This window comes from Cebus imitator, unplaced genomic scaffold, assembly GCF_001604975.1.
Source record: "Cebus imitator isolate Cc_AM_T3 unplaced genomic scaffold, Cebus_imitator-1.0 Scaffold216, whole genome shotgun sequence".
NCBI lineage: Eukaryota > Metazoa > Chordata > Mammalia > Primates > Cebidae > Cebus > Cebus imitator.
Window position 1 is genome coordinate 1866758 of NW_016107531.1, and position 19374 is coordinate 1886131.

Consider the following 19374-nt stretch of genomic DNA (forward strand, 5'->3'; position numbering starts at 1 on the left):
AGAAATCTATAGGTATCAAATATAGAGGGCATTATGTATGCATTATATAATGTAACATCATATGTTGTATATACATATGTATGTTTTATTTAATTATTTTTGAGACGGAGTCTCACTCTATCACCAGGCTAGAGTGCAGTGTCACGGTTTTGGCTCACTGCAACCTTCCCCTCCCAGGTTCAAGAGACTCTCCTGCCTCAGCCTCCAACGTAGCTGGGACTACAGGTGCATGCCACCATGCCCAACTAATTTTTGTATTTTTAGTAGAGCCAGGGTTTCACCATGTTGGCCAGGATGGTCTCGATCCCTTAACCTCAGGTGATCTGCCCGTCTTGGCCTCCCAAAGTGCGGGGTTACAGGCGTGAGCCACTGCGCCCAGCCTTATTTATTTTTTTGAGATGGAGTCTCACTCTGTTGCCCAGGCTGGAGTGCAGTGTGTGAACTCAGCTCACTACAACCTCCACCTCCTGGGTTCAAGTGATTCTTGTGCCCCAGTCTCCTGAGTAGCTAGAATTACAAGTGCACACCACCGTGCTCGGCTAATTTTTGTATTTTTAGTAGACAGTGTTTCACCATGTTGGCTAGGCTGGTCTCGAAATCCTGACCTCAAGTGATCCACACATCTCGGCCTCCCAAAGTGCTGGGATCACAGGCATAAGCCACTGTGCCTGGCCACACATGTATACTTCAACTTAAATAGTCTCCCACAACACATGTTCTTTTATAAGTTGCTTTTCCACACTCAACAGTGGGTCATAGATATTTCTCCATACCATAGAGGTTTATTTACACATTTATAAGTCATTTTATTATTATTATTAATTGTAGAGATGGGTCTTGCTATGTTGCCCAGGCTGGTCTCAAACTCCTGGGCTCAAGTGATCCTCCAAATTTGGTCTCCCAAAGTGGTGGGATTACAGGCATGAGCCATGTGCCAGGCTTATAACATCATTTTAAATGACTCCCTAGTATGACATTGTAGGAATGTACCAGATTTATAGATAGACATTATAGTGGCTTCCAACTTTTCAATATTATAATCAACACTAGGATGAATAAATTTGTACATCTTCAGTTACTCAGAGTATCTTCCTAGATTGAATTCTTAAAAGTAGTACTGCTATATCAAGGGGAATTATGCATTTACAATTTTGAAACATGATACCAAATTACCTTCCAGAACTTGTTATACCAGCTTGTATTTCCAACAGCAGGATATGACTGCCTCATTTTCCCTTCCCCTTGTCAATGCTGGGTACTGCCAACTGAATAGGTAGGAAAATTGGCTCTCATTATCGCTTTAATTGCTTTCTAGTGAGGTAACATTTCTTTACCATGGACTATATTTATTAGCCTTGAGTATTTCTTTTGTGGATTGCTTCATGTTCTTTCCCCTTTTAAATTGGAATATTCATCTTTTTTCTTATTAATTTCACAAATTCTTGTTGTATATGTTGCAAAGTTGGTTTTTTTTTCCCTAAATGTGTAGCTTACATTTCAATTATGTGGGTTTTTTGTTTTGTTGTTTTGCTTTTACTAAACACATTTTACATTGCATATAGTCAAATCTATTTTTCCTCTTAAGAGTGCTTCTTTTTGGTCTTATCCTTAATAACATCTTCCCCACTGCAAAAGCAAATAAATCTTCAACTCCTTTAAAAAACAAACAAACAATAAAAACTAGGCCAGGTGCAGTGGATCACACCTGTAATCCCAGCACTTTGAGAGCCTAAGGTGGGCAGATCACAAGGTCAGGAGTTAGAGACCAGCCTGGCCAACATGGTGAAACCCTGTCTCTACTAAAAATACAAAAAAAAATATTAGCCAGGCATGGTGGTGTGTGACCGAGGCAGGCAGATCACGAGGTAGGAGATCGAGACCATCTTGGCCAACGTGGTGAAACTGTGTCTCTAGTAAAAATACAAAAATTACCCAAGTGTGGTGGCTCTCCTGTAATCCCAGCTACTCAGAAGGCTGAGGCAGGAGAATCTCTTGAACCCGGGAGGTGGAGGTTGCAGTGAGCCAAGATCACGTCACTGCACTCCAGCCTGGTAACACAGTGAGACTCCATCTCAAAAATAAATTAATTCAAAAATAATAAAATAAAAATATATTTTTAAAAACTAGTTTATGGCTTCATTTCTCTGTACTTAACGTTTTAATTCACCAGAATTTTGTTTCATGGTCCTCCTCCCTCAGACTAGGGTTCCTCCCTCCAGCAGAATATAAATTCTCAAGGGACCTCCAAACTAGCCCCAGGAAATATCACCCTAGGCTAAGGCCTCCAGTTACAGGAGGTGTCCACTGGCTCTCCCTGTGTTCTGCCGTCCAGGATCCAAGCGAGTGGCCATCTTGGTGCCCAGGGCAAGTCCCAGGTACAGAATACCCTGCTCCTGAATCCTCTGCCCTCTTTAGATCTCTCGGGGTTGCCAGGCCTTTGCCAGCCCTCTGGAGGCAGTTGATGAGGTTCTGTGGGCCATATCTTCCACACAGAGCCCCCAGGAAGGGAACCACTCAACCTGTTCCATCTGGGCCAGACCATTCTATTCAGATAATGCTTGACACTTCACGGGAGTGCTGGCCTGGGAACCACTTCCCAGGCTACAATCACAGAGAGGTATGGCTTTATCTTCATGGTGGAAGGCACTAATACTCACAGGGCCTGCAGTTGGCCATCCCCTGACCATAGTTGGAAGTGGGGCCTTTCAACAGAGCCTGGTGGTAGGAGGTTCCTGGAGGCCCGTTATGGGGGAAGAGGGGGTAACAGTGGAAGGAAAAGAAGGGAGTTAGTAGTTTAGCTATCGAACCTAATAGCATTCCCATTTCACCACCAGCCTGGCCAAGGCACAGTGGGCAAGAAAGAGTGAGAGAGGCCAGAACCCGAAGAACCCACTATGATGAAAGGGCAAAGAGGAGGTGGGTGAGACCACCAGCTGGCCCAAGTGTCTTCCCTCTGCAAAGGTGATACACGAGCAAGGGAGGAAGCCCTTTTCCCAGCTGAGGGGGCACCAGCAACTGGGAGCTGACGCCCAGCTCCCTGAGGAAGCCAGAGCACCCTGGAGAGCAGGCGGAATCCGTGATCAACGCGAGAGGAAGCTCTCAAGGGGAATGGGTGACGTGAGAGGCCTGGGGGAAATTCGGATGCAAGATGCTCAGAGCCCGGATCTCTCAAAGTAAAGGTGATGGCTGGCTGCTGATTCTCACCTGAATATCTGGAGAGCGAAAGGGAGAGAGGGAATGGGCTGAAGAGGAAAAAAAGGCTTTAGAAAAACCCCTGAAAACAGCGACCAAGCCCCAGATGTGTGATGAATAGATCGTCTGGCAGAGAGAGGCTAGTTAAAATAATAGTCACATACATAAAAGTAATTTGCTTGCCAAAGAAGTGTTCCTCCAAGTTATGGGTTCCACCACTTCTGTTCCAAGAAAATTCTGTCAGAAACAGGCCCCTAAACTGAAGGGGGGTGGGCAGAGAGAAAGGGGAAATCTGTCCCCACAGCCTGGACTCCAGGGAAAGGTGATAGCCCAGAGACACATTTTGCCTAGGGAAGCCCAAAGAGGGCTAGACGGACTGGATATTGTCACTGAATATTTAAAACACACTGTGGGCGCATGGAGTAGAACAGAGAGCAGGGGTGCAAGTTCCAGGGAGGCAGATCTGGGGCTCATCCAAAGCTGTCAAATTTGTAGAGTTCCTTGGGAGGCAACCAATTTCCATAACTGGAGATTACTTATGTGGACGACTGCAGGAGTCCCAGTACTGGCAGGCCAGGTAGCAGCTCACCTGTGAGGTCCTTTTTCCATTGTTAGGAAACTGCAAAGTTCCTCCCCTTCTACTTCCAGCACTCTGGGGAAGCCAAAAGAATTCAGAATGACCTTCACTCTCATTTGTACACCTAGAATACACACATAGGCTGGGCACTTTGGGAGGCTGAGGTAGAAGGATCACTTACTTAAGCACAGGAGTTCGAGATTAGCCCGGGTAACATGGCAAAAACCTGTCTCTACAGAAAATCAAAACATTAGCCAGGTAGGGTGGTCTGTGCCCATACTCCCAGCTACTTGGGAGGCTGAGGTGGGAGGATCAGTTGAGGCAGAAAAGTCAAGGCTGCAGTGAGCCACAATCATGCCACTGCACTCCAGCCTGAATAACATAAATCTTGTCTCAAAAAATAAAACACACGGCCAGGTACAGTGGCTCACACCTGTAATCCCAGCACTTTGGGAGGCTGAGGTGGGCAGATCACCTGAGGTCAGGAGTTCAAGACCAGCCTGGCCAACATGGTGAAACCCCATCTCTACTGAAAATACAACAATTATCCTGGCATGTTGGCACACACCTGTAATCCCAGCTACTTGGGAGGCTGAGGCAGGAGAATCGCTGAAACCTGGGAGGCGGAGGTTGCAGTGAGCTGAGATTGCACCATTGCACTCCAGCCTGGGCAACAGAGCAAGACTCTAGCTCAAAAAAATACAACACAACATGCATACACATATGCACACACCAGTAAGTGCTAGAACAGTGAGCTTTATTGTTCTAGCAACGGCCAGGCACCTTTGGCCAGGCAATGCACAGCAGGCACACAGCATAGGCTCCATGCGTGATCCTGAGTTGACGTGGTCTGTAATGCCTTTCCTTCACTGAGGTCTGTCATTTCTTTCGTGTTCTGAAGTTATGAGCCCTATATGCTGACAAAATATGTGCAAGGTAGGTCTGCTGTGAAAAACCAAAGGAAAACATCCTAGATGTTTAACAAGTGCCACTGAGCCAGGCAAGGTGGCTCACACCTGTAACCCAACACTGGGAGGCCAAGGAAGAGGATCGCTTGAGCCCAGGAGTTTGAGACTAGCCTGGGCAACATAGTGAGACCCCATTTCTACAAAAATTAAAAATTAGTGAGGCATGGTGGCATACACCTGTAGTCTCACCTACTTGAGAGGCTGAGGTGGGAGGATTGGTTAAGCCCTGGAGGTCGAGGCTGCAGTGAGCTGTGACACACTACTGCACTGTAGCCTGGGTTACAGAGCAAGACCCTGTCTCAGAAAAAGAAAAAAGAAAAGCCACTGAGGACTGAGGGGCTTTCAGGGAAGTGGTCCAGGAAACAGAGGTGAAGACTAGCAGACAATTAGGGATTAGTGGTTGTCCTATTACATTACAAAGAATGTTCATAAACATCCCTGAAGCCACCCAGACTTGGCCAACAATTGTATGAATTATAATTGGAAGAAGCCAGAGTAAAGATAGGTCTGACATCAGGACAAGTGAAAGATGAGCCAACGACTGCCAGGGGCCGTTGCCAGCAATGCAGCTCAGTGTGGTCTACACATCTGCTCCGACTCCGGGCGTTGGCTTCAGTTGATGCTGCTATTTCCAGGACCCCACCCCCTTGGGATATTCCTCGAACCCTGCTGGGGGAGAGGCTCGCCCCTGATTCTTGATGTTGGGCTACTATTCCAGCCTTAGGGAGTAAGCAAATTCACCAGAAGCCACTGCCTCACATTTCAACATCCCCAGAGTCAAACTGTGGGCTAACGAAGGCAAGTGACTTGCTCCAAGTCACAGTCAAAGGCAGGAATGAAAGCCAGACCTCCAGATAGGCTGGTCCACGCACCTTCTCCATCTTTCCCTTGCCTCCCTCAGGAATCCCCAGGCCCCCAGCTAGCAGGTGAAGCTGGTTCCTGTACGGACCTCTCTTGCTGTGCACCATCTCACTGCAAAGGAGGCCTGGTGAGAATTTGCTTAACAGCAGCCCCTACTTACGGGCGAGGAGCAGGTCACCTTGAAGCCCCAAAGGAGCCAAGGTGAATCTTGCCTGTATCCCAGCTACACCGACTTGTGCGACCCTCCAGGAGACACGTGTTTGCTCACTCAAACCCTCACCTAGTGCCTACTGTGGTGCCGGGTCCTGTGCTAAGGATACTCGAGGGAGAAGAGAGTTTATAATCCCTGCTGTCAGGGAGCCTCCAGGTTAGAGGGAGACAGGCTAACTGAATAATCTCGTTAATGAATATACAATTACAAACTGAAATTGGTGCTCCTAAGAGCAGGAACACAGTTCAACAAATGCTATGTAAGAGAGGCCTGACCTGGGGACTGCTGAAGAGGAGGCCCTGGCTGGAACCTGGAGGAAGAAGGCGAGTTAACTGGCTTGGTGGAGACAGAAGAGCCTGTGTAACCCCACACTTTGTGGGTAACTAAGCGAGGCGTATTCTCTGCAGGCGCGAGGGGAAGGGATTCACCGGCGATTTGTTCTGGGAGAGCCTCAGTGTAGACCCAGGCTGACAATGCAGTCGCCACACAAGAGGTCAGAAATACACTTACTTCTTTCTCTTCTTCTCAGCACGATAGTGGCACAAGAGCTTCTCAGGAAACCCTAACCTTTCAAAAACAGTGATTACAGAAGCTATGACACTGCAGATGTTTGTCAGAGCCAGTGACACTCGCCAAGGCCAAGGGGGCCCGCGCAGAGGGAGACCACAGCACATTTGCTCTAGCAGCATTTTTATTTACAAACAGCAATGTCCATTGACTTTATTTATACCATAAAAAAGCCATTTACAAGCAAGAAACAAGAATTCAGAACAAAATTAAGCAGCACTGAAATATTCATGTCACAAATCTAAAACAAAGTGAATACAAGAGTAAAATATCATTTGAATAAATAGTCTTAAATCCATGCTATAAAATAATCCTTAATGGCAAGTTACTAGTTGATACAGCATCCGCTTAGCTAGCTTCATTTACTTCATATGGTGATGAAGTGTGGAGTTGTGAGGTTACCAGTTTATATTGCAAGATAATGACACTGTGTTAAGTCATTCAAATTGCTCAACCATTTATAACGGAAAAAAATGTTAGCCCTACTAATAAAAGTGGTGAGAGAGATGGTTTTCACATTAGGAAAATGGTCATTCTCAAACAAACCAGGTAAGTTTACCTCTTACAATAGTCAGGGCAGCAACCAAAGGCTTGGGCAGCAAGTCCAAAGGTTGAATTCACAGCATACTTGTCACTGAGGGGCAGCAAGAGGTCTGTGTACTGAATCTGCTACAAGGAGCGCCAGGCGAGGCTGACTCCAGGACTTGATCAAGAACTACAATAGCCCTGTCTGTGCCAGACCCAGGGAGGAAACCAGAGAAAGCAGGTTCTTTTCTGGGCCGAGAAGTCAAGCACTGGGCAGAAACAGTGGGAACACTCTGGCACTTACTGAAAAAGACGCATGTGACATGTGACAACCATTACAAATTTGGAACAATGTGAATGACTTTTCTGAACTTTAGTTCAGTTGCACTGAGTAATATGAAATCTATGATTTATGAACTAGTTTCATATAAAGAATTTACATAATTCCCCAATACTTTCATATATAAAATTTAATAAATAACCCTGACCAGTCTAGAAGCACCATTCAAGGGGCATGTGCCCTTGGAAAATAGTTTAGGTGTTGCATATTTGAGTCCCTTTCAGTGGAGGCTTCACAGGAAACCATTATAGAATTTAACATTAACGAGGACGACGACAACAACAACAATCACAGTAACTAAGAGAAAAGCTGATAAAATAAAATACACTGATCTCTTTAACGTAAAGCTCATTCACAGAGATGATGTCCCCCCAGCCCTTGTTTTGTGTTCCTGCAAATTCTTCCTACCATCTAGGCTGTAAGAACAAAAATCAAAACAAAACCACACAAAAATATGCAGGTCTATATGGTCCGGGCTAAGGGAAAAACGAAGAGTTGGTTATATTTGCTATCATTAGAAAAGACATGTACTCATGCTCTGGAAGATTTAAAAATTATCAATTTCGTTCTACAGTATATTCTGCTCAACAGTGAACTGACAGTATCCTTTCTGCTGTTTAAAAAAAAAAAAAAAAAAACTAAACTAAAAACAACAACAACAAAAACCACAAATGCCAAGGCAGAGCCAATTGGTTGGGAGGCTTTCCACTGACCAGAAAATTAACTTGTCTCCATATACCGTATTTACAAATATAATTTCTAAATGTATTTACAGCTTTAGTAGAAATTAGAGGGTAGAGAACTGATTAGAATGAAAATAACTGTTTAAAACCACAAAACATTAGTAAAAGTATAAAATTCTTTGTCTTCACAGTTTGTAATAACAGGCTAAATATCTCTAGAAAAGGACGCTGTCACTGTCTTCACATTGTCTAATATTGAAAAGGTAGGTCAAGAAGAGACTCAATTATGAACAAGCCTATATGAATTCAGGATATATTTTACTGTAAAAGATTTCTTCACATATCACTTTATCTTAATTGATTTCTGCATCTGTTATAAATGAAACACCTAACCTAAAACTGTACAGAAATAGGGACTTTGCTTTCCAAAAAGAGTTGCTCTAAGGAGTTACACAGCGTACTTCGTCTGTGGAGACGTGAAGTGAACTTCAGGGAGAGAATGTTTCGGTTCTGTGGTCATGTTAATCCTCCTAACACATCCTCATGTGGCAAGGCACAATAAATTGCTGCTGCCCGATCTGAATGGAGTTAATCTCTCACCAGTCACGCCCCTGGGAAGCATGACAGTGCGAACGCTCAGAGAGGCTACACAGCTCCGTGCTGGCCTAGGCGCTGCCTCCCTCGAAGCCCTGCGGAACTTTACAGTACTGTGTTATGGCTTGAGAATTCATTCTTAACACTGCGAGCAGTGGAAAGGGTAAAGTGTTAGCAACACGAATGGGAGCAAGTGGAACTTGCAAAATGTGGAATCGATTTTAGAGAGAAACTCAATCAATTTTCTGCCCCTTAACAGTCCCATTACAATGTTTGAACCTGAACTGTACAATCAAAGCAATGGATATTTTTGTCAAAGACAATTTTGGATAAGTCACTCTTTGGTAAACTCAAACCAGTTAAACAGATTCACAAATACAAAGAACTCCATGTAAATAAGGTTAAGACGGACAATGCCAAGAGCCAGGACGCTGGAGGTGCCCGCGCCAGGTGCTCTCCCTCCTCACTGTCTCTCATACCACGGAATGCTCTGGAGACTTCACTGAAGGCCCCAAGCCTGAGTGAAAAGGGGGTTCCTTCCCTGAGCTTAACCTCGTATGTCCTTGGATTTGGGCATTTCTTGTCACAAACTTAATTTGTATCACAACACAATTTTTTTGCATTCAATTAAAAAAAAATCAAAACCAAACTTATTCAGGTAAGGAAAAAAAAAATCACAAACATTTACCTGAAACCCCAGAACATATTTAAGTGGGTAAACACTTGGGGTCCAGCCTCCCCTTGAGGCACGCGGCTTTAACAGGAGTTGAACAAGTGCTTCAGGGAGAGAACAAACCCCTACTTAGGCAGTTTGACGAGGAAAAAGGCATACTATATACCCGATTTAGCAAAAGCCGCTCCTCGGGAGCAGCGGGATTAGAGTGTATCTGTACGGAGTTAACACTGATGTGTAGCGCAGCAGTTCACACGTGAACAGATCCTGTGTGCTAAAGTGATGCGCCTGCACAGCTGCCACCCCTGGGGGCTATTACACACAAAGGGCTTGAATGACTTTTTTTTTCTCAAAACAAAAACAAAAACCAATCCACCCTTGGTATTTTAAGAGCCAAAAAAACATAGAAAACCAGCAAACATCTAATTCTGTATTCCTTTAACTTCAAGCCTCTGAGGCTGGTTCTTCATTGGTTTTGCTTTTAAGTGGCTGCACTGTTCACCTATGGAAATACACTGGTTGTGCGTCTCAGAGCCCAGGTTCTCAGGCAGATACCAGAACACTGACATCCGACAGGCAGCCTGCAGCACAAACTCACCACCAAACCGCCCACAAAATTACTCTCTGCCAGAGTTTACAGTACCGAAGCAATCTTGTAAAGCCTGTTTGTGTATGTGAACACAATACAGAACTGAAGACGTTTCCGAAAGTACTAATAAAACATTATTCAAATAGGACTTGGGTACATTTTCGTACAGTAACGTGTTTGCCGGCACATGCTTTTGAGGTCTCTTTTCAAGCAATGAACTCAAGAGAGAAAAACAATTATAATTCATTATTACCATTAGATTTCACATTTTCTACAACTATACTGACCTAAAAAGACACTTAACAAAAATAGCACCACATGACCAAAAAATGGTGACACACAGAGTATCTTAGAGGGCTTTTAAACTGTTGGTTCTTTAAGCAGGAAACACTGAGAGAGTGGGGGAGCCACTGAGGCTCTCGTTAGCACACACAATACTAAGATAGATATATTGCTTGCAATTCCCATAGAGTATAGCTTTACAAAAAGTACAAATTCTAAGTTCTGCAGTTTCCCTGGGAACTGCATGTAGAAAAAGTTGCTGTGCACCTGAACTGGCTGTTTGAAAAGAGAAAGGAAACAAAAAAAACGAAACCAAAACAAAACCAAAAAAAACCCACAACACTGCTTGGAGAATTTTGTAGACAGAACTACAAATCCCTTTCCTTAAGTGCGAGTGAGTCCTAACTCATGATAGAGAGTGATTCGATTTAGTTACCTGGTATGTATGTTTCTACAGTACGGAATGAAGGTAGATTTGTAGGCCAGTAAAAACCTTGAAAACCACTGCTCCTTTGGGGTTGGCTAATATAACACTACACTATGTAAAAAGGTCAGCACCACAGGTCATCCAGCTTACCTGCTGGACAACTAACAAAAATTCCAAACGGTTTCCAACTAGAGTTGAAGAAATTTTATGGCATTTGGTTTATGTATTGTTACGAAGCAGAGCTGTGAACACTGTGATTTGCTTTGCTTGCTTTTGGACACAATGCTTAATATAAACCTACTAACATTCTTTTTTAAGGAAAATGAAGGGGCAAAACCCTAACATAGTAGGTAGGGATGAGACAGACTCAAAAGCCCTGTTCACATTGTATTAAATTATATATTCCTCTTACATTCACCTCAACCAGAATAAAATCAAATTTGAGAATGTATATATACTATATATATAATAATAGTTTTATTATATATATATATAAATTGTCTACCCCCTAAAAGGAATTTTAAATTAGAAAAGGTTACCCATTTGAATCAGCTGACGGCATCCTAATCTCTCTCCATGGACGTGCACTGCTGCCAGCGCACACAATGAGAGAGAGTATGCCTCTTGGCAGAGAATGGAGGGTCAACCAGTTGGCATAGCTAAATCACTGGCAGATTTTGGATTAAGAGTTCAGCCAAAGAGGAATACTGTCAGCCTGTGTTTTCCCTGGATGCGTTGCCCTTCATGCTTTGAGCTCCTTCGGGGAGGGAGGGCAGGGGAAAGGATAAACACAACGAAGTGTTCCATCCAGAAACTTTAGAAAAACTGCCAAGAGACCAAGAGACTTCCAGATGGTTGGGAAAACCAAAGATTACAACAAAGCAAATCACAAATATGCATTGATTAATGTGCTTTGTTTGGGTACACTTCTTTACCATCTTAATCGGGAGCATCAGACACTGTGTGAATTTCCATCCGGGAATCTAGGCCCATCTCTGAGGCTGATGCATCATTTTCTAGTTTCTGTTCCACGTACACATCTGTTCTCTCAGGGGACTCAATGCGACTCCTGACTTCAGCAACGCCCGGGTGGTTTTTCCGCAGGTGCTGGTTGAGGGTACCTTGGAATGGAAAGCACTTCCCGCAGATCTCACAGCGGAATGGTTTATCATCTGTATGGCCCCGGATGTGGTACTCCAGTTGGTCCTTCCGTGTGTACTTCTTCCCGCAGAACTTGCACACAAAGGGGGTGATTCCCATATGGAGTCGCATGTGCCTGTCAAGGCTTCCTTTCTGGTTGAAGGACTTTCCACAGTAAATACAGATCAACCTTTCATTGTACGGGTACCAATGCCCTCTCGCACTCCTCTCCCGGGGACTGCTCTCATACCCGGGGTTGTTCATCATGGCATCACTGTCAGAGCCCTGCACCAGGCCCTGTAGGTCACTGTGCAGGTGGACAGACAAAGCCCGCTTCTGGCGGGCACGCCCTCCTCGGAAACAGCTCAGCATGGACCTGGATGGGCTGGAATTACTCAAACTTCCAAAAGCTTCTGATACATTGGTTGGCTGTGAGGCTGCTTGGGAATAGGAGTATGCATGCTGGAGCACAGAACCATAGGAGCCCACATTCACTGCCACAACTTGTTCCCCATCAACCATCTCAGTGTGGTACCCATCATCACCCAGGGAAGAGCTGTCAGAACAGCTGGGCCGGTCGGACTTCTCCATCTTCACTTTCACCTCGGTGATCTGGCTCTCCCTCACCAATAGGTCTCCTTGCTCATGGTCCCCCTCTATCTGAATCTCATACTCAGAAACGCTCCCACTGCTCCCACGGTCTGAGTGTCCCTCCTCCTGTAAGCGGCTGCGCAAAGCTTTGCTGGGGGTCGTCTCCATCCGGAGGTCACTGCTTGCGGTGGGCTGCCGTCCCTGAGAGCAATATGGAGGAGAGATCTCCACTGGGTTGGCAAAGAAGCTGCTGTCTTTCACTCCGTTTCGACTCTCGGGATTCTCTTCAGCACCGACGGTAACAGAGTCAACATCTCCAACGCTGATTTTGGAATGGATGCTCTCTAGGATCTGTGTGCACTTGTCAATGACACACTGCATCTGAAGAAAGCTGGCTGCAGTCAGAAAACTGACAACATCCTTCAGCTGCAAGGACATTCTTCCAGTGTAACAAAAAGAAAGCAACTGCTCAAACACATTGGGATTTTTAATCACTGATATTGACAAGCCACTCATGGTACTTAATGCTGAATGGTCCCGGAAATATGGGGAGCTGGCAGCAAGGACTGCTTTGTGGGCTCGGAATGGCTGACCCTGAATGTGTACAATGATGTCACATAGTTTCCCTTGCAGGCGGAGTTCATTTAGCTGGCTCAGAACGGTGCTGCTGTACTCGGGCACATCAAACTGAATAAAACTGCTGCTGTCCATTTCTACTGACATGAAGCGTACTCTGCGGAGAGAGAGAGTTTGCATCATTCACCAATGACTCCTCACTAAGTACAAGTGGCATAAACACAAGCTTACAACAACAATACCATGTGGCTATCATACCTCCTAAATTCTACCCAAAGCCTTCTTCCTCTTGTTTTAGTCTTTCATGTTTTGGTTAATTCACCTACAGCCAAATAAACGAATGCTCAATTAGCCTAGTGGCATAGTTGCCTAACATTCATCTTGATCAAAAGTAAAACATTTTACACATAGTAGGGCTATTTGGGCTCTGACTGAAAAATTGAAAAATTGGTATCCTCTTAGGAAAAATATTTCCCCATCTCAAGTACTTTTGAGGGTTTGAAGTACTTCGTGAAAAATAACTAAATTCAGGCCAGGCGCAGTGGTTTAAACCTGTAATCCCAGCACTTTGGGAGGCTGAGGCAGGCAGATCACCTGAGGTCAGACCAGCCTGGCCAACATAGTGAAACCCCGTCTCTACTAAAAATACAAAAATTAGCCGAGTGTGGTGGCGTGCGCCTGTAATCCCAGCTACTTAGGAGGCTGAAGCAGGAGAATCGCTTGACCCTTGTAGGCAGAGGCTGCAATGAGCCAAGATCGTGCCACTGCATCCCAGTCTGGGCAACAGAGTGAGACTCCTTCTCAAAAAATGAAAACAAAAACAAAACTAAATTCATCTAAAAATGTTCTGCCTTACTTGTGTATTTCTGATTGGTATTTTTCAAGTATGCAGCACACTGTTGTCTTGATTTATATGTTTGCCCTTCAGCTCTGTACACCTTTATATCCCTTTCGGGTTGGGTTGATTTGGCTGAGACTTACTATGCTCAGTCTCTTTCAGTGAAGGGTTATTATTACCTTTTTATTTTTATTTTTTGAGATGGAGTCTTGCTCTGTTGCCCAAGCTGGAGTGCAGTGGCGTGATCTCAGCTCACTGCAAGCTCTGCCTCCCAGGTTCCCAGTGATTCTCCTGCCTCAGCCTCCCAGGTAGCTGGGACTACAAGCATGCACCACCAGGCCTGGCTAATTTTGCATTTTTAGTAGAGACAGGTTTTCACCATGTTGGCCAGGCTGGTCTCGAACTCCTGACCTCAGGTGATCTGCCCACCTCAGTCTCCCAAAGTGCTGGGATTACAGGCGTGAGCCTCTGCGCCCGGTCTATTATTACTATTTTTTATTAGAGATGAGGTCTCACTATGCTGCCCAGGCTGTTCTTGAACTCCTGAGCTCGTGATCCTCCTGCCTCAGCTTCCCAAAGTGCTAGGATTGCAAGTGCGACCTGCCACACCCGGCCAGTGAGGAGTTATTTTAGAAAATACTTAATTTTATTTTATTCATCTCATTTCATTTCTAGAGATGGAGTCTCACTTTGTCACCCAAGCTGGAGTGCAACAGTGTGATCTTGGCTCACTGCAACCTCCGCCTCCAGGGTTCAAGCAATGCTCCTGCCTCAGCCTCCTGAGTAACCGGGACTACAGGCATGCGCCACCACTCCCGACTACTTTTTGTGTTTTTAGCAGAGATGCGGTTTCACCATGTTGGCCAGGCTGGTCTCAAACTCCTGACCTCAAGTGATCTGCCCACCTCGGCCACCCAAAGTGCTGAGATTACAGGTGTGAGCCGCTGCACCCAGCCAACACAGTATTTTAAACAATAGTTATTTTCAACAATAGGAGTGAAAAGGGTGATGGACACATCAGAAGGTATCACTCTCTACTACTGCTCACAGCTGTGGCACACCTACAACAGGTTTCCTTCCTCTGGCCTAAAATTGCTCAGAACCACTTAAGTATATATAGTCCAGGCTCCATCCTCTGACCCAAACACAACAAAACCAGATCTAACAATTATATTTTAAAACCCGACCAACAGAAATGTCAACATCTAAGTATCAGATCAGAAAAAACTGAAATGGAGTAAAACTACTTAGACAATGAGAAAACACATAAAATCTGTGTTTAGAAGTGAAGTTTATGTCTTCAGTTTACTTGAGAATGTATCTCCAAAAGAGAGATGGACAGATATGTGATAAAGCAAACACAGTAAAAGGTTAACAATTGGAGAGTCTACATGGTGGATATTTGGGCACTTACTGTGAAATTCTCTCATCTTTTCTCTATGTTTGAAGTTTTTTCAAAATGAAATGTTGAGAGTTTAAAAAAAAAAATAACGAAAAGCTGTAACAGGAAAAGTCATTGCCTTAAGAGTTTTTATCATTAAACAATAAATACTAAAAACAAGTGAAATGACTCAACTTAGGAGGTCAAAAAAGGAAAAATACACGATGCCCCAAGACAGCAGGAAAATAACTAATATAGAAAAACAGCATGGAATCACGGAAGGAATTTTTAAATTTCAAGACAAGATAATGTACAACTAAATCTAAGACGATCACAGGAAAGGATCAGTTAAATGTGCCTAAATCATGTCCGAATTTTTTTATCACGTCAAAATTTGAGTTACAACATTTTAGTCAAAGAGGAATACTGTGCCCTTATTTATCCTAGATTATGATTGAAATCAATTTGAAATCTGTATGAAATGAACATATTTTTAGGATAACATAAATTGGCAGAACTAAATAAGAAACAGAAGTGCCAAGGCACAAATGATCTTCAGGCCGTTCACACTGTTCTAGATGCATGTAAAAACATTTAAAGCATCTCAGTTCATATGGCACAAATCTGATACCAGAAGATGACAAATAGCAGAAAGAAGAAAACTGTCTACTTCATCTAAATAAATAGATTTTAAATTCCTAACAGAAATACTAGAATATACAACCTATTAAAATAATATATTATGACCAAGAACAGCTGTTTCACAAATGTTAAGATGGCTACATGTTCAGAAATAGACAAATATAATTTGCAACATCAATAAGTCAAAGGAGAAAAACCCATATGACCAAATCAATACTATGTCAAAAATGCATGTGAAAAAAATTAGATGCCCTTTTAGAGTAAGGCAATAATACTCAATAGGGTAGAAACAGAACAATCCTTCAATCCTTTCTTGATATAATAGAGTATCTATTACAAACCAATGGCAACATCATCCTTAAAAAGGAAACACTGCATTATGCTGGTACACTTAATGGGAGAAAGAAAAGAAAAAAAAAAAAGGAACCATGATGTCTGCATTTCCCAAAATGTATTGAGTAGAACACATGCCCAAGAGCTAGCCCCAATATACTCACCTCCTAGGAATTAAAAGACACATTAGCATAACCCACCTGAAAACTCCTGGAGACAAGAATCCTGTTTAACTCAGCAGTTCGCAAACTCATTTAAGGGTGAAACTGTTCGCTCAAGGTACACATATTAACACTCCAAAGAATTAGCGTTCCCTGGAGCACACTTAGGTAAACCCTTAAGTCATTCCCATCACCGCCTGGGAAGATACTCAAAGTTACCTGCCATCGCTACTCTTACTTAACATTATTCTAGAACTTCTAGCCAAAGCAACAAGACAAGGGAAAATTAAGGCAAATAGCCATTAAAAAAAAGGGACAAAATTACTATTACATGCAGATATAATATGCAGACTATTTACAAGGAAAACACAAGAGAATTACTTGGAAAATGTTAGAATCGGCATCTACCAAGTGGAGGGTTTCAAAAAATTATACAAAAAAAAACAGGTAAGATAATGACAATAAGGTACAACCGACAATATAACAACAGGATAAAACACCTAGGGGTGGGGAAAAATAAGCAAAAAACAGGGTCAGCAAGAAAAATACAATTCACTTTAATACGGACAAAAGCCTGTATAAATGAAGAGAGAGAACATGCTTCTGGCAGGATGATTCAATACTGTAAAGATAGACACTTTCCCCCCAAAATTAATTATGTTATATTAAAAATATAACATAGCCTAATGGAATCTTTTCTTAGAAACCTGACAAAATAATTTTAAAATGCATCTAGAACATTGTTGTCCAACAGAAATATAAGACACCGCATGTGTAATTTAATGCTTTCTAGTTGTTACATTTTTAAAAGTTAAATAAATTATAATAATATTTTATATAACCCAATATATCATTGCAGCATGTAATCGGGATTAGAAAGTTGAGACATTTTACATTCTTTTCACACTAAGTCTTTGAAATCTGATGTGTATTTTACACATAGCATGTCTCGGTTTGGACTAACCACATTCCATGTGCTCAATAGCTGCATGTGGCCAGTGGCCACCAAAGTGGATAGTACAGATCTAGAAGAATAAATACTAAAGACATTTTAGAAATAGACAAAATACGGCCAAACTTATGGACATCAAAATGTATGATTGGGCTATAATTCATCGGCTAAGTATGTATTAAGTGTCAGGCACTAGGGATCCATGGGAGTTTTAATTCTCTCATCATAAATCATGGTAAGAGCTATGAGATCTTTCATGACAGGGGAGTGGTCAGAGAAGCCTTCTTGAACAAATGCTATTTTAAATAAGACCTAAAGGACAAGTAAAGGTTAGTCAGATACATGTGGGTATCGGGGTGCTCCAACTCTCCAGACAGAAGGAATCACACGTACAAAGGGTTGGGAAGGAAGGATGTGCTGGAACTGTGTGCACAGCTGGAACAAGGCACAAGGGGCAGGGCATAAGCCACATGAGGTTGTCAAGGTAGAGATTAGACTGAGATGGTCTCTTGGGCCATTTCAAGTCAGCAAATAGGGGAGAATTACTGAAATAGATGCTGCTTAGCGAATTTGAATTAATAATAAATTTAGATCCTTCTTCACAGCATACCTCAAAATAACCTCTAGAAAAGGCATTTCTAAGCACACAAAGATGCCAGAAGAAGAAATGTAGGTTTAACTACAGGAGAAATACAACTTTTATCTATCCAAAAAATACATTAAAAAAAAAAAAAAAAAAAAAACAAAAAAAAAAAAAAAGAAAAAAAGAAAGAAAGAAAAGGCAAAGCAAAGAAAAAAAAAATGCATAACAACTTCATCAGTAAACAATCATCAACCTCAGGACAAGTACAGAGGCTCATGCCTATAATCCTAGCACTTTGGGAGGCCGAGGTGGGCGTATTACTTGAGCTCAGGAGTTCGAGACCAGCCTGGCCAACATGGTGAAACCCATCTCTAAAAAGCACACAAAAAGTAGCCAGGCGAGGTGGTGGGTGCCTGCAGTCCCAGGTACTTGGGGGGCGCTGAGGTGGGAGGATGGCTTGAGTCCAGGAGGCCAAGGTTGCCGTGAGCTGAGATTGTGCCACCACATTCCAGCCTGGGTGACAGAGTGAGACACTATCTCAAAAATAAATAAATACATAAACATGAGACAAAATACTTCTTTCTCAAATTGGCAAAACCTATAAAAATGCAACTCAGCTGGCACCTAACAAATAGTCAAATGTTACCTATTCATCATAGCATCTTTATGACACGGGGTGTGTAAATAGTGACTTTCGGAAATGCAAGGGCAAAAGGAAGGTGGGTTCAGGCTTTTTAAAGGTGTGGACTCCGGGGCAAAAACCAGTACAGAAAGGAAAGCAACAGAGCATTTCTGAAATCGAATGTACAACTGAAAACGGCTTCCCAATGAGGCTTCCTCCTCCTGTGTGGTTTTTTTCTTATCTACTTCTCAGAAGAAAAGCGGAGAACTACACTTGAAAGATAATCACTGAGAAAAACGGAACACCATGATTAACACCTAAAAGAGGGATTCCATTTTTCTGCAATATGAGAAAGGAAATGCTTTGCTCTCCTCTCCCTTACATTAACACTTCCTTTCCACAGTGACAATGAGATTCAAAGATTCCCCCTTAGAGCTGCTAACAAGCCACACTTTTGAACAAGCAGCTTCTAAATGACTGGCACATGGTGAACTTACAGTTAATTTCAGTCTGAGGCATGTGACCAGACCAAAGGGAGAGAAACTCATCATCGATCACAAGTTCTACACCCAACATGTGGTTTTATCAGGTCCAGTGATCCCGGGATAGAGGAGGTCAGAGCCTCTTATGTAGGCACAGTTCAAGTTCAAATGTGATCCTCCATCCCTCTACACTGGCGGTTTTGCAACATGGCCTACTCAGTGGTTTCTTGAAGGTCTCAATTTTCTCCCCTACATGGAATGTCAGAGGGTCTACACCTAAGTTAGATCAATTTTGAATTACTTTTTTTTTCTTAGAGACAGGATCTCACTGTCACCCAGGCTGGAGTACAGTGGCACAATCTTGGCTCACTGCAGCCTCAACTTCCTGGGCCCAAGCTATCCTCCCACCTCAGCCTCCTGAGTGGCTGACGCTATAGGCAAGCACCACTACCCCCACTTTTAAAAAACTTTTTGTAGGCCGGGCGCGGTGGCTCAAGCCTGTAATCCCAGCACTTTGGGAGGCCGAGGCGGGTGGATCACAAGGTCAAGAGATCGAGACCATCCTGGTCAACATGGTGAAACCC

General features: G+C 43.2%; 2 protein-coding genes across 3 annotated transcripts in view; both read right to left on the reverse strand.

Moving 5' to 3' along the window:
- RALGPS1 (Ral GEF with PH domain and SH3 binding motif 1) overlaps positions 1-19374 on the reverse strand; it is a 379879-nt gene that overhangs the window by 348242 nt on the left and 12263 nt on the right. The gene's annotated exons all lie outside the window — the stretch shown is intronic.
- Positions 6483-19374, reverse strand: part of ZBTB34 (zinc finger and BTB domain containing 34) — a 25165-nt gene continuing 12273 nt past the window's right edge. For both annotated transcript variants that reach the window (XM_017549125.2, XM_017549124.2), the window contains exon 2: positions 6483-12953. In XM_017549125.2, coding sequence (XP_017404614.1) covers positions 11429-12943 — 1515 coding nt within the window. In that variant the 5' untranslated portion in view covers positions 12944-12953 and the 3' untranslated portion in view covers positions 6483-11428. The remainder of the gene's footprint in view (positions 12954-19374) is intronic.